The sequence below is a fragment of the Coregonus lavaretus genome (assembly GCF_964263955.1).
Source record: "Coregonus lavaretus genome assembly, contig: HAP1_SCAFFOLD_854, whole genome shotgun sequence".
Taxonomy (NCBI): Eukaryota; Metazoa; Chordata; class Actinopteri; order Salmoniformes; family Salmonidae; genus Coregonus; species Coregonus lavaretus.
In genome coordinates, this window is record NW_028166959.1 from 40,646 (window position 1) to 65,250 (window position 24,605).

At 45.9% G+C, this 24,605-nt stretch overlaps 1 protein-coding gene across 2 annotated transcripts; it reads right to left on the bottom strand.

The window, feature by feature from the left end:
* Positions 1-24,363, bottom strand: LOC311114071 (guanine nucleotide-binding protein subunit alpha-11-like). 2 transcript variants are annotated; one of them, XM_084189347.1, is made up of 8 exons: positions 23,703-23,931; positions 6,619-6,803; positions 6,168-6,322; positions 5,264-5,392; positions 4,580-4,708; positions 1,755-1,884; positions 1,009-1,162; positions 1-903 (listed from the first exon to the last, which is right to left on the bottom strand). In XM_084189347.1, exons 1-8 carry the CDS (start codon positions 23,836-23,838, stop codon positions 713-715), a joined length of 1,209 nt encoding a protein of 402 aa, XP_084045473.1. In that variant the 5' UTR covers positions 23,839-23,931; the 3' UTR covers positions 1-712. The 2 variants fall into 2 exon arrangements, with proteins under 2 accessions (XP_084045473.1, XP_084045472.1); XM_084189346.1 differs by lacking the exon at positions 5,264-5,392 and having other exon boundaries at positions 23,703-24,363.
* Between the last annotated feature and the right edge of the window lie 242 nt (positions 24,364-24,605).

Here is a 24,605-nt window from a genome sequence, read left to right on the forward strand (position 1 = left end):
GCGTTTGCAACGCTCACTCGGAGTATACATTCATCGATGCGAGGTGGAAACAGGATCCTTGGTCTGCCCCCTCACTTCTGTGTGTGACATCACTTCCTGCTCGGGTCCTGGTGGCTTCCTTTGTTACCTCATTGTCTCCATCCCCCTCCCAGTCTTTAGCCCCTCCCTCATAGAGTGTAAAACGTCACCCCCTCAGGTGGTTTTTGCCTTGCGGTTGGTTCACTCCTTCCACCAATCAGAGGACGTGATCTCAGGCCAGTTGACTGAGGGTTCAAGGGTTAAAGACCCACAGTTCACTGACCGCACTGGTCCTCTTCCTCACCTTCTCACACACACACACAGGCGCAGACGCACACACAGACACACACATCCCATTGTTCCCTCCCGTAGTCACTGTATACTGCATGGCATGTGTGTGTGTGTGTGTGTGTGGTGTGGAGAAGAGGAGACTGATAAGATGCTGAGAACGAGGGAGAGGACAGGCTTATGGCAAAAGGGTAGAAAGAGGGAAGGAATGAGAGAGCGAATGGGAGGAGAGATATAGGAAGAGAGGGGTCTTAAATCTCTGGAGTGAAAAGCAGGAGGGGGAAAGATCAACTAGACGTGTAGGTATGTGTAAGCTTCATAGGTATCCGTGTGTGTGTGTGTGTGTGTGTGTGTAGGCTAAGCTGTGCAACTGGGAGGAGTGTGTGTGCGTGCGTGCAAGAGTCTCTCAGACCAGGTTGTATTCTTTGAGGTTGAGCTGCAGGATGGTGTCTTTGACGGCAGCGAAGACGAAGCGGATGTTCTCGGTGTCCGTGGCGCAGGTGAAGTGGGAGTAGATGATCTTATCGCTATCCGGGTTCAGGTCCACAAACATCTTCAGGATAAACTCCCGGCCTGCCTGGGCATCTCGCTGGGGACCTGGGGCCGGCAAACACACACAGTCAATACCGCATCACGGTAGTCAGAAACCATCAGACACACGGTATATCCCTAAGGTAACTGTAGACACACACACGCACTCACCATCAAACTCAGGGAAGTAGTCGACCAGGTGGGAGTATGCAATCTTCTCCTCCAGCAGATCCTTCTTGTTGAGGAACAGGATGACTGAAGAGTTCTGGAACCAGGGGTAGGTGATGATGGTCCTAAACAACGCCTTACTCTCCTCCATACGGTTCTGACAGAGGGACAGAGGACAGTTAGTAAGGGTGTTTGATGCGTGTACAGTGAGTGTGTCGTTATGCGTGTGTAACAGTGTTGCTTCCGTCCCTCTCCTCGCCCCTACCTGGGCTTGAACCAGGGACCCTCTGCACACATCGACAACAGTCACCCTCGAAGCACCGTTACCCGTCGCTCCACAAAAGCCGTGGCCCTTGCAGAGCAAGGGAAACAACTACTTCAAGGTCTCAGAGCGAGTGACGTCACCGATTGAAACGCTACTAGTGCGCACCGCTAACTAGCTAGCCATTTCACACTGGTTACACGTGCGGGCAAGTGTGTGGTATCGGTGACATAATAACCACATATCTAGGATCAGATTACCTTACCCCAACTCCAAACATGAACCATTAGGGGGATAAAGGTATATCAGATCCTGGATCAGTGGATGAGTCAAATTCTACCTAGTCCACCAGTGTTTCACTATGGGAAACAGGGAGGGCAAAAAGGTGAACAACCATCTCTCCCAACTTTCCCTTGTGTGTGTGTGTGTGTGTGTGTGTGTGTGTGTGTGTGTAAAGATGTGCATGCATGCGTATGTGTGTACACACCTCGTTGTCAGACTCCACCAGGACTTGGTCGTACTCGCTGAGGGCCACCAGGAACATGATGGAAGTGACGTTCTCAAAACAGTGGATCCACTTCCTCCTCTCTGACCTTTGACCCCCTACATCCACCATCCTGGAGCACGGATGGAGGGAGGAGAGGTGCCAGGACACGGAGGACAAGAGAGATGTTAAACAGTGTTGTTGTGTTTGGAGAACAACTAATAAGGCTGTCTAAAAACGCTAAAATGGCTTCCTGAATCCATCAATGCAGAAGGGTTGGTGCCAATCAGTCCTCATTGATTTTCTATGTCTGTGATTTAACGGCACTTACAGTTATGTATGGATGGATTTAACAGCTACATGAAGACTTAGCCCAAAACCACACACATCCAGAGGATGGTGGCAAACTTGGTTTGAGATGGTTCAAAGTGAACTTGAGATTTAGAATCCTAATGGGCGCCATTTTGGCACCTAACGTTCCAAGACAATCCCATTCCACTGAGAATCTAAACGAGAACGTTTGGTGGCAACATGGAGGATAGTTTGTTTGCTGAACTCTGCCTCATCTATGGCCCTGAGAGGTCACAGTTAGAAGGCGAGCCTACGGTGGAAAACACACACATATAGAACATAAACGGACATATGTAATATACAGTGTGGAAACAAACGTAGGTAACACTTTACTTCTTGAAGATCTGCCTTTAAAACTGCTTATTATCATCACATCATTTAGTTGATGTAGGCCTAGGTTATAGGCAGTTTATAACCTTTTGTATCAATAAAGTGTTACCCAGTGATTGTATCATCAGTAAAGAGTGAGCTGTGCCCATCACCATTCTCAAGTTGTCCCTAACCTCAGATCTAGGATCAGATAACCTTACCCCAATTCCAAACATTAACCATAAGGGGGATGAAGGCATATCAGATCCTGGATCAGTGGATGGAGGCAAATTCTACTAGTCCACCCCGTGGTTCACTACGGCAAGATGGGAGGGCAAAAAAAAGCTAATCAGCTCTCCCACCGTTCCCTAGTGTGTGTGTCTGTGTCCCTGAAGCATCAGCCAAGCGCAATCGTGCAAACCTGGTGGAGGTTGAGGCGAGACAAAAAGAGCAGAACAGGAGAGGAGGTAGAGAGAGGACTAGGAACAGAGAGAGAGGAGGTAGAGAGAGGACTAGGAACAGAGAGAGGGGAGGTAGAGAGAGGACTAGGAACAGAGAGAGAGGAGGTAGAGAGAGGACTAGGAACAGAGAGAGAGGAGGTAGAGAGAGGACTAGGAACAGAGAGAGAGGAGGTAGAGAGAGGACTAGGAACAGAGAGAGAGAGAGGAGGTAGAGAGAGGACTAGGAACAGAGAGAGAGGAGGTAGAGAGAGGACTAGGAACAGAGAGAGAGGAGGTAGAGAGAGGACTAGGAACAGAGAGAGAGGAGGTAGAGAGAGGACTAGGAACAGAGAAAGAAGAGCAGATGAGGACTGAGGAAAGGAGGAGAATGAAAAAAAGGAAGAAGAAGATGGAGGGATACAGAAGGCACCTCTGATGGCGGGATTCCTTTGCTGGGTGAACGACAGGAGTGTGTCCTCCGAGTAGTTCTGACTGGAGCGTGAGTGTGTGTGAGTGAGTGTGCATGTCAAGGTTTCTTCCTTCCGGTTTTTCTTTGCCACTGTCGTCCTAGGTTATCTTTTAGGTTTTGTTAAGCATTCTTCTGTGTTAAATGATTCAAGTAGAAGTAAAGTTAAGTAATGCAATTAGTCTGTCTGATAAAGTTACATGATGTACCAGGAACTGATTCAGACCAGGTGAGACTTGTTCTAAGTCAGTGATATTAATCAATGATTTAACAACTAGAAGGCAACCAGCAACACTGTGGTCTTCGAGACCTAGATTTGCATAGTCCTGTCTTTGAATTAAACAGATTGTCTTTTTAAAAAACATTTCATTTATAGAAGTGAATGGATGTGATTTAATTTGAGGTGAAACGCCCTCCTGCTGTAAGCATGGGGTACTGCAGTCTACAGAGACCAAGAGCCAATCAGAGCCCTGCAGGACCCCAGGCCCCAAAATAACTTCACCGGGAGAGAGAGAGGACGACCTCCTTTCCTCTGCCAGGATTAACAGAGAGGAGGAGAGGAGAAAGAGAGGGTGACCCATTTTAAAAAGACGGGCGCCAGAATGTAGGACTTTGGACTCACGAGGATGTGTGTGAGTGTATGAGTAGAGAGAGTAGGAGAGATCGGGCCGTAATGGTGGAGATCAAGCCTATAACACATTACAGCTCTGTCCACTGCTGAGTTCAATGATAGTTATGGAACAACCGGAACGTATGACATGCGAGATGTACACACACATCAGTATGCCCTATCCAAATACTGATAAATAAATGCATCCTTCCTTGAAGTAACCACTAATCAATGACATGACTGGATCGTTGAAAGCTTAAAGTGGGACCCTACATTTCACCTATGCTCTCATGCCAAAGCTGTGATTACTTTGAGAAAAGGAGGATGCATTTTAAGACGTATTAGAGCATGGCCATGGGATGATTCACTGGTTAACATGACTTCACAAGGGCACTGATGCTGATGCTAGCATTCCCTTCCTGAATTATGCATTTGCTAGGCTAATGTTAGCACGTTAGCCTCTTCTACTTCAATAGGATGCTTTTTCTAGGCTAACGTTAGCGGCTCCACCTGACTGATGCTTTTGCTAGGCTAATGTTAGCACGTTAGCATTGTCTACCTAAAAATGATGCATTTGCTAGGCTAATGTTAGCTACTCCACCTGACTATGATGCATTTGCTAGGCTAATGATAGCACGCTAGCATTGTCTACCTGAAAATGATGCTTGACAAGTCGAAGGGGTACTCTATGATGCCGGTGGTGGGGATTCGCACCCTCAGAACATCTTGCTGGGTGGGCAGATAGTTGTTGTCTGAGATACGGTCCAGATCAGTAAGATAGCTACACACCGAGGGACAAAGAGAGAGAGACAGAAAGAGACAGACAGACAGTCATATAAAGCACGGTAGACAGTAAGCATTACCGCCACACACCCCTACCAATCCAGAGAAGGTGGATCAGTCCAGTGAGGAAGGCTTAGGAGACCGTACCAAGTCTAGGAGAACAGTGGTGTTGGTCCGTATTAGGCTTCCACCACCACCCCGAGCGCCATACACAGACCCTCCCATCCACCAAAGCAACTCTGAGACCAGCCGTTTCAGGTCTTTACCTTCACAATAAAAGACCTTGAGGCTTTAGTTTAGTTGTTGCCATTTTTGCATCAAGCCAACAAGCCATTTTGATGCTATTTCGCATCATTTCTAGTTTGGGGGTCTGCAACAGTTTCATAACAGTTGGGTTGTCCTGAATGGGCCCAGTCTCAGAGAGGTGCTATGTGGGGACCTGGGTGTGTGTGTGTGTGTCAGTGTGTTGCAGGACAGTGACATAGTGAAGACGTTGGTGGCAGCAGCAGTGGCAGAGAAGGAGCAGTCCCTCGCCGCAGTACCGTGACGGTACCTGAAGATGCAGTTCTCCAGGTCAAACGGGTACTCTATGATTCCCGTAGTGGGGACCCGGACACGAAGCACATCCTGCTGAGTAGGAACATATCCCCCCGCCGTGACACGGTCTATATCACTAAGGTAACTGTAGACACACACAGACACACACTGTCTATCACTAAAGTAACTTGACAGTAGCACACACACACACACACACACACACACGCAGACACACACTCACACGCATCAAGGGAAGAAGAGACTGATTAGCTGTAATACACCAGGGTCTTTGCCAGGGGGCAGCGCTGGGAGAGACTTCAGCCCTGGTCCTGGAGATGCCCTGAGTGTGCAGGCGTTCATTCCAGCCTAGTCCAGCTCAAACACACCCAATTCAGCTTATCAAGGTCCTGACGTCCGATTAGCTGGTTGTCAGCAGAGATGGTGTCCTCTCATAACATTAACAGGCAATCAATCAGGAATCAGAGATCAACATTACACTCACACAATTCACTTTATTCTAAGGTTTGACTTGACTTAAAGGTCAGCAATAGATTGTGTAAATGGTAAATGCGTGTGCAGTCGTCATTTTATTGATTAATAAGTACTGGAGATTTATTCCCAGCACCTCTTAAGAGGCAAAGCAATGGTGTATGTTCAATTAGCTGAGTGTGAGGGGTGGAGAGAGCAGAGTGTGTGAACTGTAGTGTGTGTGTGTGTGACTGAGTCTCAGCCGCTCACTCTATTTCTAGCCATCAGCTCTCTGGAGTGGGGGCAACCAGTCAAGAGGCACCACAGTAAACCACACACACCAAAACCCACACGCATACCCCTTAACCCCAACACACACACCCACGTGCACTCACATCCACCCCTCCCCCACCCGAACAACCTCTTACACACAGAGACACACCAGGACATACTATTTAGTGGAGTCTGAAAGCTGGTATTCTCTGCGTCTGTCGTAGGCCTCCTGTATCCCAGGGTCGGCCCACAGGGTCTTGATGGCGCTGATGTAGGGCTGGTCGAAGCCACAGATCTTCTCTATGTCCACCTCCTTCACTAACATGGCATTAGACTGGGGAGGGAGGGGGGAAAGAGACCGAGAGAGAGAGACATACAGAGAGAGAGAGACATACAGAGAGAAAGAGAGAGAGAGACATAGAGAGAGAGAGAGACAGAGAGAGAGAGAGAGCGACAGAAGGGAAGATTGAGTGCAATGGTACTGGATTGTGTTTGTGTGAGTGACTGTAGATTAGTTCAGACCAGGCTCTGGTCGTGTGTGTGTTTATGTGTGTCGTAAGCGGTTTTGATCTGGTTTTGGTTGTGTGTGTGGAAGGCAGTAGTTTTTATGGTTGCGTTAGTACTTCCTACCCGGTTCTGTTCGTATTTGAAGGGGATCTTGAGGTTTTCTGTGGCTTTGATCATAGACTGCATGGAGGTGAAGATGTTCTGGTAGACCAGCCTGATGAAACCCCTCTTGTCCTCTTCTGTGTAGCCTGCCCCATGGATGATCCTCATCTGCTTGATGAATGTACTCTTCCCACTCTCTCCTGTACCTGAAGACACACAAACATATAACACCCACTGTTAGCACCACTCTCTCCTGTACCTGGAGACACACACATAGAACACCCACTGTTAGCACCACACTCTCCTGTACCTGAAGACACACACATAGAACACCCACTGTTAGCACCACACTCTCCTGTACCTGGAGACACACACATAGAACACCCACTGTTAGCACCACACTCTCCTGTACCTGGAGACACACACATAGAACACCCACTGTTAGCACCACACTCTCCTGTACCTGGAGACACACACATAGAACACCCACTGTTAGCACCACACTCTCCTGTACCTGGAGACACACACATAGAACACCCACTGTTAGCACCACACTCTCCTGTACCTGAAGACACACACATAGAACACCCACTGTTAGCACCACACTCTCCTGTACCTGGAGACACACACATAGAACACCCACTGTTAGCACCACACTCTCCTGTACCTGGAGACACACACATAGAACACCCACTGTTAGCACCACACTCTCCTGTACCTGGAGACACACACATAGAACACCCACTGTTAGCACCACACTCTCCTGTACCTGAAGACACACAAACATAGAACACCCACTGTTAGCACCACACTCTCCTGTACCTGGAGACACACACATAGAACACCCACTGTTAGCACCACACTCTGCTGTACCTGGAGACACACACATAGAACACCCACTGTTAGCACCACACTCTCCTGTACCTGGAGACACACATTTACAGTGAGCTCCAAAAGGTACTCGTTTTGACTCTGTACTCCAGCACGTTGGATTTGAAATGATACAATGACTGTCAGCTTTAATTTGAGGGTATTTTCATCCATATTGGATGAATGGTTTAGAAATGACAACTATTTTTGTACATAGTCCCCCCCCCCCCCATTTTATGGGACCAAAAGTATTGGGACAATTTCACTTATATGTGTATTAAAGTAGTCAAAAGTTCAGCATTTGGTCCCATATTCATAGCACACAATGATTGCATCAAGCTTGTGACTCTACAAATTGGATGCATTTGCTGTTTGTTTTGGTTGTGTTTCAGATTATTTACCATTCATTTCTATTGGGCACAAAATAATGTATTGTGTCATTTTGGAGTCAGTATTTTAGAACAGAATGTTTCTAAACACTTCTCCATTAAAATGTGGAAGCTACCATGATTAAGGATAATCCTGAATGAATCGTGAATAATGATGAGTAAGAAAGTTAGAGGCATAAATATCAAACCCCCCAAAAATGCTAACCTCCCCTGTTATTGTAATGGTGAGAGGTTAGCATGTCTTGGGGGTATGATATTAGTGCATATGCACCTTTCTCACTCATCATTATTCATGATTATCCGTAATCATGGTAGCATCCACATTAATGTAGTAGTGTTTAGAAACATTCTATACTTATTTAGAATAAAATTGACTCTAAAATGGCAATACATTATTTACCATTAAATGTAACATTTGTTTGTTTGTTGGGGGGTGTATTTTACCCCCTTTTCGTGATATCCAATTGCAATCCAATTACGATCTTGTCTAATCGCTGCAACTCCCCAACGGGTTCGGGAGAGGTGAAGGTCGAGTCATGCGTCCTCCGAAACATGACCCGCCAAACCTTGCTTCTTAACACCCGCCCGCTTAACCCGGAAGCCAGCCGCACCAACGTGTCGGAGGAAACACTTTAACGGTTGTGACACAGCCTGGGATCGCACCCGGGTCTGTAGTGACGCCTCAAGCACTGCAATGCAGTGCCTTAGACCGCTGCGCCACTCGGGAGGCCCATTTACCATTCATTTCTATTGGGCACAAAATAATCCGAAACAAACAGCAAATGGATCCAACAAACAGCAAATGCATCCACACAGTTACCAACACCCTGTGCTGTGCAACAGTTGCGCTAATTTAGCGGGATAGGGGTGTGCTATTCATAAAATAAAAAAGGTGTGTTAACTGCGTTAACCCTGCAATACATCACTGGAGAGCATAGTATACAGAGAGACAGAGAGACAGACAAAGACAGAGAGGGCGAGATAGAGAGAGAGCGAGGGAGGGAGTTGTGCTGTGAGTGCCAGTGTGAAGGGGAATCCAGTGAGATCTGTTTCAATAGTGTCGTTCCTTAACACAAACAGCTATGACAGCAGCAGACAGCTTCTAACAGAAGGAACCAGATGCTTGTCAGAGCTCCACAGCCATGTCCTCCTCAGACCACCGCCAGCACCACCCAGAGCTCCATTCAACCCAACCTGCACTGCAGTATCCATTCACCCCTATGGTCAACTACAAACCATAGGACGGTTTGGGGTTACTGTGAAATCCTACGACTGTGTGACCACCAGTTAGACTCCCCTCACAGTTTCCAAAGTAGTGCTTGCTCACTCCCACCTCATGAATTTAAAAGCATTGGCTTGGTGTAGGCATGGGCTACAGGGAGTTTCCACTGCCTTCACATTCCTTCTTTCACCAGTCCATTCCTTTCCAATCCATGAAGTGGAATGAATGAGTGCACACTTCAGGGAGAAGAGTAAGAATCATAACAGAGGAATAGGTTCAAATGAGGCTTTATCCAACCAATGACATACAGTGGGAAAAAAAGTATTTAGTCAGCCACCAATTGTGCAAGTTCTCCCACTTAAAAAGATGAGGCCTGTAATTTTCATCATAGGTACACCTCAACTATGACAGACAAAAATGAGGAAAAAAAATCCAGAAAAATCACATTGTAGGATTTTTTATGAATTTATTTGCAAATTATGGTGGAAAATAAGTATTTGGTCACCTACAAACAAGCAAGATTTCTGGCTCTCACAGACCTGTAACAACTTCTTTAAGAGGCTCCTCTGTCCTCCACTCGTTACCTGTATTAATGGCACCTGTTTGAACTTGTTATCAGTATAAAATACACCTGTCCACAACCTCAAACAGTCACACTCCAAACTCCACTATGGCCAAGACCAAAGAGCTGTCAAAGGACACCAGAAACAAATTTGTAGACCTGCACCAGGCTGGGAAGACTGAATCTGCAATAGGTAAGCAGCTTGGTTTGAAGAAATCAACTGTGGGAGCAATTATTAGGAAATGGAAGACATACAAGACCACAGATAATCTCCCTCGATCTGGGGCTCCACGCAAGATCTCACCCCGTGGAGCAAAAATCCCAGAACCACACGGGGGGACCTAGTTAATGACCTGCAGAGAGCTGGGACCAAAGTAAAAAAGCCTACCATCAGTAACACACTACGCCGCCAGGGACTCAAATCCTGCAGTGCCAGACGTGTCCCCCTGCTTAAGCCAGTACATGTCCAGGCCCGTCTGAAGTTTGCTAGAGTGCATTTGGATGATCCAGAAGAGGATTGGGAGAATGTCATATGGTCAGATGAAACCAAAATATAACTTTTTGGTAAAAACTAAACTCGTCGTGTTTGGAGGACAAAGAATGCTGAGTTGCATCCAAAGAACACCATACCTACTGTGAAGCATGGGGGTGGAAACATCATGCTTTGGGGCTGTTTTTCTGCCAAGGGACCAGGACGACTGATCCGTGTAAAGGAAAGAATGAATGGGGCCATGTATCGTGAGATTTTGAGTGAAAACCTCCTTCCATCAGCAAGGGCATTGAAGATGAAACGTGGCTGGGTCTTTCAGCATGACAATGATCCCAAACACACCGCCCGGGCAACGAAGGAGTGGCTTCCATAATTTGCAAATAAATTCATTAAAAATCCTACGTGATTTTCTGGAAAAAATTCTCATTTTGTCTGTCATAGTTGACGTGTACCTATGATGAAAATTACAGGCCTCTCATCTTTTTAAGTGGGAGAACTTGCACAATTGGTGGCTGACTAAATACTTTTTCCCCCCACTGTACACTGAACAAAAACAGAAACGCAAGTGTTGGTCCAATGTTTTATGAGCCAAAATAAAAGACCCCCGAAATGTTCCCTGTTACTGAGCATTTCTCCTTTGCCAAGACAACCCATCCACATGACAGGTGTGGCATATCAAGAAGCTGATTAAACAGTATGATCATTACACAGGTGCACCTTGTGCTGGGGACAATAAAAGGCCTATCTATAATGTGCAGTTCTGTCACAACACAATGCCACAGATGTCTCAAGTTGATGGAGCGTGCAATTGGCATGCTGACTGCAGGAATGTCCACCAGAGCTGTTGCCAGAATTTAATATTCATTTCTCTACCATAAGCCGCCTCCAATGTCGTTTTAGAGAATTTGGCAGTACGTCCACGTGTATGGCATCGTGTGGGCAAGCGGTTTGCTGATTTCAACATTGTGAATAGAGATGGCAGTGGGGTTATGGTATGGGCAGGCATAAGTTACAGACAACGAACACAATTGCATTTTAAATCGATGGCAATTTGAATGCACAAAAATACAGTGACGAGATCCTGAGGACCATTGTGAGGCCCATTTTTTTTAAAGGTATATGTGACCAACAGATGTACATCTGTATTCCGAGTCGTGAAATCCATAGATTAGGGCCTAATTAATTTATTTCAATTGACTGATTTCCTCATATGAACTGTAACTCAGTAAAAATCAATGAAATTGTTGCATGCTGCGTTTATATTTTTGTTCCGTATATAATCCAGGGGAGGCAGGGGATTGGTTCAAACAAAACTGTCACATGACCTGACTGCCAGAAGTAGACCCTTGTCTTTCCAGGAGAAACACGGGACCCTGCCATACCATCATCTCCTTTAGCTAATACAAGCCTCTCCAGGGCCCAGCCAGACAACATGCATTACAAAACAGTACTGGGAACAGATCTAATTGATTTCGCTAAACTGTCCATGCTGTCAGATATGTCAAAGGCTCTTTGTCCCAATACTACAGCCATTTAAGAGAGCTGGAGAGGAAATAATACATTCTGGGATTCCTAGAAGATGGGGGACAGGGGGTTATGGAAGACGATAACAGCCATATCATTGGGTGAGATTAAAGAACTTGTCCTACATCTGAATGTTGAGCTGCTTGTCTTTTAAAGGAGGGGTGTTCCCCTCCATGCCTAGAGGTCCACAGTACTGGTGGTTCTCTGTTCTCCCTGGTAATTAACTGATTGATTTGTGTCACCAACTGTCCTCACCTGGGTCGTGTCTAGTCCACATGAGACGGAAAGAAACTGAGTGAAACGGGGAGGTACTATCTGAACTTGTCCAATCACACATTCATTTTCTGATGCAGTGGTTTTATGAGAATTCACAAAAACACACATTTGGCAAAGTAACCATTTTAGCTAGATTTACTTCACTCGCTGGCTAAACCCTCACTAGCCAAGGGGGCTGCTGGTAACCCATATTTCACAGCCTCTCTGCACCATATGCCCAGAAATACACATATACCCTGAGGCAGGCTACTGCCATGTCAATCCCTAAACACAGATCTGCCATATCTGCAAACTGAAAGAGACAGAGAGAAAGAAACACCACCACCTACATTCAAGGTTTTTGAAGAGCAGCCATATTTCGGTTGCCATGGCAACCCCTCTTCTCTCCTCTCCCTTTTTCTTCTCTTTCCTAGCGGATAGTAAATATAACTGTGCCTCGGGCTCTCTCTCTCCATCCCGCTCTGCTGCTATGTAGAAGGGCCCTGCTCCTCTCTTCAGTCTGTTAGATACAGTACTGAGGAGGAGGATGAAGTTGTCTCTAGACGCTGCTGATGTAAGGTCAGTTTTGTATTTTCCCCTGTTACAGTATTGGGATGCAGCCCAAGGAAAGAGGACGAGGCTGTTACAGTATTGGGACATTGCCCAAGGAGAGAGGAAGAGGCTGTTACAGTACTGGAACACGGCCCGTGTCCTCAGTGAAAGATCAGTCTGAGGTCTGATTTATTTCTCGTGACCCTGTCATAAGATCTCTCCCTTCATCCCTCTTCTGTTCTGTCGCTTCCTCTCCTCTACAGAGCACACTACCAGCCTCTGTCTCCCTCCCCCCTCTCCTTCTCTTCCCCCAGCCTCGCCCTTACTCCATCTCTCCTCTCATGCCCCTAATCTTCGTCTCCCTCCTACTCCCTGAGGCTGGAAATCCACCTCCCCCATTATCATCCACCTCCCCCTTCCTCTCTCTTCCCTTCGCCTCTCCCCTCACTCTCTCATTCTCCTCCCTGTCAAGCATTTGGGATATTCAAAACTAGAATCTGTCCATTCTTTTTTTGGTGCCGACCTAGAAAAACGAGGTCACCTTTTAATAGATCACACTACTGGGTTTGATAACGCTTTCCTTCCCAGTCGGCAAAGAGAGAGAGCGAACGAGAGCAACGCTTACATATACACTCACACACCTTTTACTAGCTGACACTACTTGGGTCTTTCCAGCTAGTAGCGCGAGAAAGAAAGCAGCGCTTAGAAAAACGCCCACGAGGCTACGCCCACACACACACACACACACGTCTGGTAAAGAGATGGGGTGTATGTGGTATCAGATATGATGCTGGCCAGAGAGCAGAGTAATAGGGGAACATAGCACAGATACCTCAGCAAACACACACGCACAGTCCTGATTTCTAGCGGACACTAAACACTATATTTGAATAATTATTTGGTAAATGCACACAAAAACATTGAATGCATTTGTTTATCATGCAATTCTTCAGGGAAACAGAAAGCTAGGATGAGGTCAGCTAAAAATCTGGACGATGTGTTGTGTGTTGAACTTGAGTAGTGTGTGTGTATTTATTGTAAATATCTCCAAAAGAAATACAAAAAGAAAGTCAACCCCAACAAACCAGACCAAAGTCTGCACATGCAGCCACAACCTGTAATATCTCTGAATGGATTTCCTCTGCTGACGGTTTAGTGCAATTTAACTACCTTACTATTAAGTTAAATACAGGTAATTCCTTTTCAACTACATTGGTTTGTTTTTTTATTCCGTTTCCACGTGTGGATTCTGTTTTTATAGGGCCCTACCTAGTGATCTATGTGTGTGTATCAGTGTGTATGTAAATCCAGAGGTAGACATTTGCATTGTGGTGAAGCAGACTGCTGATAACAGGCTAGGTGAGGTTAACCAGTGGTAAACTGTGGTTGATTATCTGTGGTTTATTTCTGGACTTCCCCACTGTGGGATGGGAACGTAATCATAGATGCTGCCCAAGCTTAGTCTACAATGTCTCACACCTGACAAACACTAAACTATTTCTTAGTGTCTGGGTATTTTTCTATTCGTTTTCCCCCATGATGGTATTGTTGTATGATGGTAAGGCATACAACACACAACCAGCTGCCTACCAACTGTGGTTATATGGATCCTGTGGTCAGCCCCAGGCCAGTCAATCTTACCTACGCTATGATGACCCACTTCCCTTACTTGGCCTACATAAACAAACACACACACACCCCCCCAAGCTTAGGGTAAGAAGGGGGAACAAACGCATGTACCAGTGTATCAGTTCCGTTCTGACATCATCAACAGGAGGAAGGGAGGGAATCTAAAGAGACAGAAAAAGGGCGTGATGAGAGGGGGGGTGCAGAGAAAGGAGAGGGATACAGAGAGAGGGGGAGAAAGACACGTGTGGGTCTGACCACTGAGGTATAATAAGAACTGGAGACTGCGTCCAAGATGTCCGCCCGTTGTTTTCAAGGTAATCTACTCACGTTCGCATACGCCGATTCATGAACCGCCTATAGCCGGATTGCATCCGGTTTATATGGACCAGCATCACGTGCACTAGCACTTGGTGCACACATGGAGCAGCAACGACGTCATCACGTTATCCAAAAATATGGCAGACATTGGATGAATATAAAATGTTAATATCGTCGGCTATGAGTGATGGAAAAAATATATATATGTAAAAAAAAAAAGAAGAAAAAAGAAAAAATGCCTCAGCGACAATTATTTTTATAATTCAATGTATTTTTTGTGCACAAACGTGATGACTAAAGGGTCTTATTAGCAGGCCCGTAATTTCGTGATTTTAGGGGCAAGGCCTTTTGGCCTTCAAGAGGTGCCCAATCTGCCAGGGCACCATGGCCATTAACCAAAATAGCCAATTTAAATTGGTTTGAAAACCGAAAAAAAACACTAGCTATTCTGTTAAGAAAAACATAAGTATGTAAATGTACATAAATAATTAGCCTACATGTCGAAGTGCAGGTGATAGCCTATGCGTATTGGCTACAGCATGTCATGTCCAGACAGATGCTGACATGAGGGAGGCGCCTGAAAATGTAGCCGAACTTTGAGAGACTTAATTACATATATAGGCTAAACGCCAGTCATGTTTGATAAATATAATGTAGGATCATTATTACTATCTAAAGGCTTGATTCTGTCGACATACTTGAGGGACCTGGAAGTTTATAATTTTATGAGGCATTTCTTAACATGTTCTGACCATAGGCATGTTAAGGGGATTCTTTTATAAACACTTCCTCATATGCCATTGAAACCAGTGTCTCATGTTCTCAACTTTCTTTCGTTGTCCAGCAGCCAAAGACACAATCCTAGTCATTAACAACCAATGCGTCTTTAGGTCTTCCCAACGCCTCGATCACACCGACAGCGTCATTGCATTTTGGTACATCAAAAGTACATTCATTTCCAATGGAACGCTGCGTTTGCCATGCAGCATTGCGTTGCAGAGGCAGTTGCAGTGAGTTCTGTGTGGTGCATAGGTTGGATTTATCGAACGTATGCGTCAAACTGTATGCTTAGATGGCTTGACAGAAATGGTAGCAGAAGGTCATATGAAACCACTCGCATTTGCAGTGCACTTTTGCCGCTAATTGCATTTTGGAACATTCATGCTTATAGCCTTCCTGCCGTGTGCGCATTGCTGCGCTTATAATGTGAAGAAAAATAATAGTTGATCAACATTTTAAGCTTAACGTTCTGATCTGTTGCATCAGCCTCATTGCTTTTATTTATTTTTTGATGTACAGTGGTTGTATTAATTTAAATTTTATTGTGTCCCACAACTGTCCCAGAGTATGTTTGAGATATTTATAGAATAGGTCAACTTGTGTACTATGGGGGATAGTAGATTGACATAGGCTAGTGCTTTTGCTGTTCGTTAGGCCTACTTATCCTGTTGGCTGGCGGAAAGTAAATGTGGACAGTTCTAACATCTTCAATATGCGCCTCTGAATTCGATAAGAATGGTGCGCGGTTGCATCCCTGATGGGTCCGTCTTCACTTGTAGCCTACTTCGGAGCTGCGATGCCTGTGAGAAGGACCCAATCACATGACAGGCATTGGCTAATATGAATTTAATTATCTGAGAGAGCCATGTGAGTGAGAGGTGCTTCGGAGCATGGCGATTGTCAGCTGGGAGAAGGGAAGAATAATTACTGTATTCAGCCCAAAGGCACAATGGCCACAAGGCATGGATTTTTTTAGGGGGCGTCGACGGCCACTGCCGGGAAATTCGAGGCCTGCTTTTTAGGAATTTTCTGATCTGACTTCTCTATATGGCTGTCTATGTAAATTACCTTTCTGTGCCAGGCGTCAGTAAACTGCAGTACCGAAGCAAAGCTGTAGGAGCAGTCGAAACCGTGCTTCTAGAACAAAACCCTGGCCCCTTGGGTCTGACAAGGCGTAGTAAATGGGACAGTTTTCCCCTCTACCCTCACAAGGCTCAAAACTGCAACCAAAAAAACACTTACATTTGCAACCATTTGACTTGGCAGTACGACACCGATTTTTCAATGGTCGCTAGGGTGCAAGTGAAAAAAGAAATGTAGTTGGTCACGTTAGTCTTTGGTTCACAATTAGCTTTTCAAACTATTATTAAGATTTATTCAAAATAGCAATGGGTATGTATGTAAACCAGGTATTCAAAAAGTTTGGTCCGAAGTCTTGGTTGAATCTTTGCGATGCGCAATTCAGTCATCATGCACTATTTGAATGAATATTTTGTTGTTGTTGTAATTTTTACCCCCTTTTCTCCAAAGTTTTTGTGATTACTATCTTGTCCCATCGCTGCAACTCCCCAACGGGCTCGGGAGAGGCGAAGGTCGAGTCAGGCGTCCTCCGAAACATGACCCGCCAAACCGCGCTTCTTAACACCCGCTCGCTTAACCCGGAAGCCAGCTGAACCAATGTGTCGGAGGAAACACCGTTCAACTGACGACCAAGGCCACCCCTCAGAGCCTGGTTCCTCTCTAGGTTTCTTCCTAGGTTTCTGCCTTTCTAGGGAGTTTTTCCTAGCCACTGTGCTTCTACATCTTCATTGCTTGCTGTTTGGGGTTTTAGGCTGGGTTTCTGTATAGCACTTTGTGACATCTGCTGATGTAAAAAGGGCTTTATAAATAAAATGTGATTGATTGAGGCATTCCCCAAAAAACCTTCCCAATTAAAATGTTGACTGAAAAGTAGGCCTACCTGGCAGAATGATATCATGATGATTTGTACCAATGGCGGGACATTTGTTTAGCAAACTCTGCCATCACATGTAGCCTACACTGTACACTGTAGCCTCCAGTAAAAACAACTAGCCAAACAATGGTCTCTTTGCTAGTAGGTACAAATTAATAAAAGGGCAACTACACCCTACCATTTTGTTTTTGTTCTCCTGATGTGTTTCAAGCATCGTTGTGGACTTAGAACATTCAATTTCTGTAGTTTTTCTATTAAAAAAAAAGTGATTGAGAGTGAAAACCTGAAAAAACGAGGATAACTCAGAAGCCTAGAAAAATAAAACAGCGAGAACTGAATTTACCAAAAGATAAAACTAAAACCCTACAAAGTGACTTCAAAAATCTGTAACAATAACACCCTTTTTGAGATAAAATAAAATCTTTGCGCAATTTTTCCTCCCGAGTGGCCAGTGGTCTAAGGCACTGCATCTCATTGCTTGAGGTGTCACTACAGACCCCCTGGTTCGATTCCAGGCTGTATCACAACCGGCTGTGATTGGGAGTCCCATTGGCCGGTGTAGGCCATCATTGTAAATAAGAATTTGTTCTTAACTGACTTGCCTAGTTAAATAAAAGGTTAAAAAAATAAATATAAATAAAAAACTATCAATGTAAATATGATAGTCAAGTTAAAATGTCATTATTTGTGTATGGGGGGGTAGGTCATTATAAGCTATAGGTTACTTGCTCAGCCTGCAAATTAAAGATAACATTTAAATGATGCGCACATCATCCGCTTTCCCTGGCCAGTTTTCTTTTCATTCGGGCCAGTAGCTTTCAGTTGGCACTGGCCCGGTGTGCCACTGGCAAATGTGCCTGAATGTCAAGCTCTGCAAAGGCATGTTAATATAAAAGACGGCTAACCATTATTAGGTTCTGTATGGAACGCGGGTTCATTACGGGACACCGCCGAGCAGTGGTGAAAAATTGGAACGACCAAACCATGTGCTGGTGCCATCAACTGAAAAAGTTGGTAGCACCAGTGCCACCAGAATTAAAGAAGTTAGTCTAGAGCCCTGCCTCATAACGCCCCTACATCTCCAGAGAGAAATGCATGACCCCGTTTGGGCTGTGTGTGTGTGTGTGTGTGTGTGTGTGTGTGGTGTTTCATGAGGATTGGCGGCTGTGGGACGCACACTCGATTAAAATCCTCTTCATTAACAAGGTGAGCATCAGGGAAAGTATTTATAGGCTGGCTTCTGAGTGTGTGTGTGTGTTTGTCGGACTGTGAACCAGCCAGTCAGTCACTGTGGGTCAGAATCATAGAAAAAGTTGGGTGAACCTGGACACCGTGTTGATGGCCTAGGAGGTGCAAAAATGGCCGCTATAGAATTATGCGATTTTTATGTAATAGTATTTATGTAATTTTAGGTAATTTTATGTAATGCAAGTCAGATTATCCCTAAACCTGACCCTTGGCATGGAGGGATTTAACACACACACACACACGGCTGTCAAAACTAGCTCAAGAAGCATGACTACATTCCCTTATATGACCAAAATAAGGAGAGAACACCTGAGTCTCCTCTTCTCCAGGCTATTTCCACTCTGACCGTCACCAGGGTTTAGAACTAAACCCCTCAGCCTGCCCCTGGCTAGTGAGTGACCACCCAAATCGAACTTCATCTGAGCTAGTTTCTTCTCCATCGGGAGAGTCTGAGCCCTGCTAGCCCGACATGGAAACCCCTCCCATTTGGAGCGAAGCAGCAGGGCAAGAAAGTGACTGAGTAGGTAACAGTTAATTTAGCCAACAGCCCAGGTCACCCAGGCCACAGATACACAGCCCCCAGCACAGCCCCAAGTCAGGCTACAGCAGCCCCCAGCACAGCCAACACAGCCCCAAGTCAGGCTACAGCAGCCCCCAGCACAGCCCCAAGTCAGGCTACAGCAGCCCCCAGCACAGCCAACACAGCCCCAAGTCAGGCTACAGCAGCCCCCATCCCAGCCAGCCAACACAGCCCCAAGTCAGGCAACAGCAGCCCCCATCCCAGCCAGCCAGTCAACACAGCAGCCCCCATCCCAGCCAGCTAACCCCAAGTCAAGTTACAGCAGCCCCCATCCCAGCCAGCCAACACAGCCCTAAGTCAGGCAACAGCAGCCCCCAGCCCAGCCAGCCAACCCCAAGTCAAGCTACAGCAGCCCCCAGGCCAGCCAGCCAACACAGCCCCAAGACAGGCAACAGCCGCCCCCAGCCCAGCCAGCAAACCCCAAGTCAAGTTACAGCAGCCCCCAGCCCAGCCAGCCAGCCAGTCCCAAGTCAAGCAACAGCAGCCCCCATCCCAGCCAGCCAACACAGCCCCAAGACAGGCAACAGCCGCCCCCAGCCCAGCCAGCCAACCCCAAGTCAAGCTACAGCAGCCCCCAGGCCAGCCAGCCAACCCCAAATCAAGCTACAGCAGCCCCCATCCCAGCCAACACAGCCCCAAGCCTGGCAACAGCAGCCCCCAGCCGAGCCAGCGCAGAGCCTTCTCTGTATTTTGACCAAGTAGAGGCAAACACCACCAGAGCTGTGGAGCATGGCTGGTCCCATGGCCTGATATGGCCCTCAGCAGCACATGTTACAGGGGAGATGGGGGGAGGGGGGCAGTAGAGAGTGAGTGAGGTCGCCATAGCCTGTCCCATCTTCAGGCATTACAACTCAACTCTGGTCATACAAGCACTTCATACTCCAACCAACTGAGCCATAGGAAACCACAGTATTTGCATGTACAATCAACTCCTGATAGATGCAACAGCTTCGGACTGTTGTACTCGTAACATCATGCATTTAACAGGAGCGTGCAGAACTATGGAGCATATAAAAACAATGTAATTGACCTGGAAAACCACACTCAGCCCTAGTGAAACGTGTGACTAATAGGAGTCAGTGACATATCAGTCTAAGCTTTAGCCATGTTTAACAAAGCCTATTATTGACCTGGACTAATCCTTCCTTACACCTCCTTATCCCCGCTCAGACACACAAATACACAGCCTTAACTCACTTAGAATAGTCTGTTTCCAGCATGACTGATCACTGGGTACACAGAGGCACAGGCACACACTGCCTCTCACGGAAGTCCCACTGACTGACTAAAATCTGAAAATCTGATACAGGGAGTAGACTTCTCCACTGATCCCTGATCAGGGCTAGCCTGGTCTTCACAGGCTTTAGTTCCTGCAGAAGTAGTACTGGCTTTAGTTCCAGGCCTGGTCCTGCAGAACTAGAACTGGCTATAGTTCCAGGCCTGGTCCTGCAGAACTAGAACTGGCTATAGTTTCAGGCCTGGTCCTGCAGAACTAGTACTGGTTTTAGTTCCAGCCCTGGTCCTCGACTCACACAGCATTGCATCACAAGAGTAGGAATAGTCAGTAGGTATAAACAGAGATATATTGATGAAGTGAGTAGTCCCAACCCACACATCCATCATCTCTGTGCTCCACTCTGAAGCAGTAGAATTGAGACATGCAAGTGGGGAACAGTAATCCAACCGAGCATACTGGATAGATTTTGTGTGCGTGCGCACCAAAAATATAGACGCAACACGCAAGAATTTCAAAGATTTTACTGAGTTACTGTTCATCAAAGGAAATCAGTCAATGGAAATAAATTCATTAGTCCCTAATCTATGGAATTCACATGACTGTGAATACATATTTGCATCCGTTGGTCACAGATACCTTTTTTTTTTTTTTTAAGTAGGGGCGTGGATCAGAAAACCAGTCAGTATCTGGTGTGACCACCATTTGCCTCATGCAGCGCGACATCTCCTTCGCATAGAGTTGATCAGGCTGTTGATTGTGGCCTGTGGAATGTTGTCCCACTCTTCAATGCCTGTGCGAAGTTGTTGGATATTGGCGGGAACTAGAACACGCTGTCGTACATGCCGATCCAGAGCATCCTAAACATGCTCAATGGGTGACATGTCTGGTGAGTATGCAGGCCATGGAAGAACTGGGACATTTTCAGCTTCCAGGAATTGTGTACATTGGATGAATGTCATGACAATGGGCCTCAGGATCTCGTCAAGGTATGTCTGTGCAATCAAATTGCCATCGATAAAATGCAATTGTGTTCGTTGTCCATAGCTTATGCATGCCTATACCATAACCCCACCGCCACCATGGAGCACTCTGTTCACAACGTTGACATCAGCAAACTGCTCACCCACACGTCACCATACACCAGTGTCTGCCATCTGCCCGGTACAGTTGAAACCAGGATTAGTCTGTGAAGAACACACTTCTCCAGCGTATCAGTGGCCATCGAAGGTGAGCATTTGGCCACTGAAGTCGGTTACGATGCTGAAATGCAGTCAGGTCAAGACCCTGGTGACGATGACAAGCATGCAAATGCTTCCCTGAGACTGTTTCTGACAGTTTGTGCAGAAATTCTTCGGATGTGCAAACCCAGTTTCATCAGCTGTCCAGGTGGCAGAAGAAGCCGAATATGGAGGTCCTAGGCTGGCGTAGTTATACGTGGTCTGCACTTGTGAGGCTGGTTGGACGTACTGCCAAATTCTCTCAAATTACATTGGAGGTGGCTTAGAGAAATTAACATTAAATTCTCTGGCAACAGCTCTGGTGGACATTCCTTCAGTCAGCATGCCAACTGCATGCTCCCTCAAAACTTGAGACATCTGTGGCATTGTGATGTGACACAAAACTGCACATCTTAGTGGCCTTTTACTGTCCCCAGCACAAGGTGCACCCGTGTAATGACAATGCTGTTTAATTAGCTTCTTGATATGCCACACCTGTCAGGTGGATGTATTATCTTGGCAAGGATGTATTATCTTGGCAAAATGAGAAATAGTCACTAACAGATGTAAACAAATTTGTGCACAGAATGAGAGAAATAAGCTTTTTGTGTGTATGGAACATTTCTGGGATCTTTTATTTCAGCTCATGAAACATGGGACCAACACTTTACGTTGCATTTATATTTTTGTTAAGTGTGACATATATATTTATATTTTTACATGATCTAGGCCTAATATGCTCCCTACAGGTTCAAGTCAACACAATATAATCAAACAAAATTGAATCCAGTAGGATGGAATGTGATTAAATAGAAAAATGACAAAATAGCCTACAATAGAATAGTGTCTCTCTGTGTGATTTGGTTTGGCCTATTTCTCAGAACTGAGCCAGGGTCTACAGGGAAACGACTGGAGAGAGGGGCAATCATACGTGTCAGACAACCTGGGATATGTTTTGTAAGCGTGAAACGGGAGCAAACGTTTCTGAAACAGAGGTAGCCTACTAACCGAACTGAACTTGTCCAATAGAAACACTAAAAGTAAAAAAAAAAGTCTAAAAGACCGGTAGATGCTGGCAATCTAAGGCCAGTTATTTATTTTTCTCCAGTGGCTAAGGTTAGGATTTAGGAAAGATAAACTGATCCTAGAGACCTGTGTCTAAGGACAACTTCTACTGCCAGGAGTGTTTAAAAGAGTTTCTCCTGATTTTGCCTCCATGCTCTCAGTCGTGAGGGTCTATAAAAGCACAGAGACACATATACAGACACACACACAATTATATTCTACTTCATGCTTCTGACTGATGTTGAGAAGCTGCACCCAATGTTTCAGATATACATTTAATTCAGAGAGCACACCAGAACTCTTTCCCATATAGAGCCTAGGCCTAGTTATAGGAATTGTACCTGCCAGGTTGTGCAATGTGTGACCCCCTAGTCCTATTCATCCATTCAGCTCACCTGTATGCTTTATTTAGCTGTACAACTGTAACAATCTTTCACCTTCCAATGGATCATTCATTGGGGCTGGGGTTAACATAAAAATAGCCGGGAGGGATCTGTTTTCTGCAATACAGTACCATCAACATGACCATATATGCTTAAAATCTTTTCACTATCAGATTCATTCTGAAATGGCCCTCTCCAGTCCTTGTAGTAATAGTATTAGTAGAACTTGGATTCAGTAATCGTCAGCAGATACAACAATGTGGTCACACTAACGTTGCTCATCTAATAATTCATAGTTAGCATAACCACTTGATTTGATTATGAACCATTCTCCCGTTCTAATAATTAAATTGAAGCCTAGCACTTAGCTAGCTAGCTAAACGTAGCTAGGCTAATTGACTAGTTAAACCAGGGGTGAGTGGATGGTAAGCAGGATACACAGTTAGCTAGCAAGCATGCAATGCCAGCAAATAGCTAGATGCAAACGTCAGGTTGCTAGTTGGTTAGCTAGCACTAACACCAAAAGCGACCAGATGTTGTCGAGTGGCTTGGTGATTTAGCTAGCAACAGAAGGTAGCTAGTTACCTACACATCTGACTAGCTAACAAACTCGTTGGCTAACCAAACACATATCTAGCTAGCAAATGTTAACTAACTAATACATATTGACTGGTTAGCTAACATTAGCTAGCTAGCTCACTTGGGGAAAAATGGAGGCCTGAAGCTATCTAGCTAACCTATATTGTTAGCTAAATTGATATTACACAAAACGTCAACTAGCTAACTATGGTTAAAATAAACCCCAAAATATAGTTGACAGTTTGAGTTACCGAGAAGGAGCAATTTCAGTTCTCTCCTCGAGTCCCGCTTGTCTCGCCGGAGTTGTTTGTCTATCTCCGCATTGATTCGTTTCGATTCCTTCGCCTCTTCACTCAGGCAGCAAGCCATCATCGACTCCAAAGTCATCCCTCCTGGTTTTGGCAGCCCGCGGTTTAGAAGGGACTATCTGGATGACAGACTTCGGTTGGATGGGTTAACGTTAGCTAGGTATCTAATATCCCTACCCTTGCTTCTAATTAATGTCTGACGAGGAGGTGGACTGAGGGGTCTTGGATGGGAATGGGGGGAGGGGAGCTAGGGGCCTCGCTGTCAAGTTGTCCCCCAACCGAGAACTGTCCGACTTTACCCGTGTACGGATCTCAGCAAATCACGGGAGGATCGGGGAAGAGGGGGCAGTGTCGATGCGAGGGGGTGTGTTGAGGGCCTCTCTCCGTTGATGCTCGCTTCAAGCCTTGTTTTAGATTTCTCACGTTAGCTAGCTAGTTGGACAACTAGCTAGCTGCCTGGCTAGCTAACTATCCCTTTAGCCCGCCTCGATTGCGATACCCCCTGTCCACTGATTCGGTTCGTGCGTCCCTGGTCCCTGGCCTGACACAACGAACGGGGCTAACTGCACTGTCGCGACATCCAACAACAAGCTAGTTAGCTAATATAGCCAACTGTCCGCCTTCTCTGCGCTGTCCGCCCCCTAGCTAGAGCCAAGCCACAATTGTCAGTAAAATGCACACGAAGGCGCTGCATCCATATGGCCAGTCTTGCAATGGCACAGTCCCCGCTTCCCAGCAAATGTTCGTCCTCTTTTTCTATCCAACTAAACGCTAGCTAGGTTCCAGCGTTATTATGTCTCGTTAGCTGAACGGCTTCGTGATGTGTCAGAGCTGTGATGCTGGCAA

What these genes read in the sequence shown, in the direction of transcription:
- LOC311114071 (XM_084189347.1), bottom strand. Translation starts at nt 23,838, where the DNA reads ATGACTTTGGAGTCGATGATGGCTTGCTGCCTGAGTGAAGAGGCGAAG. An exon ending in ACTGAAATTGCTCCTTCTCG is followed by an intron (nt 6,804 to 23,702) that starts GTAACTCAAACT and finishes GTGTGTCTTCAG; the next exon opens with GTACAGGAGAGAGTGGGAAG. An exon ending in CTACTTCCCTGAGTTTGATG is followed by an intron (nt 904 to 1,008) that starts GTGAGTGCGTGT and finishes TGCCGGCCCCAG; the next exon opens with GTCCCCAGCGAGATGCCCAG.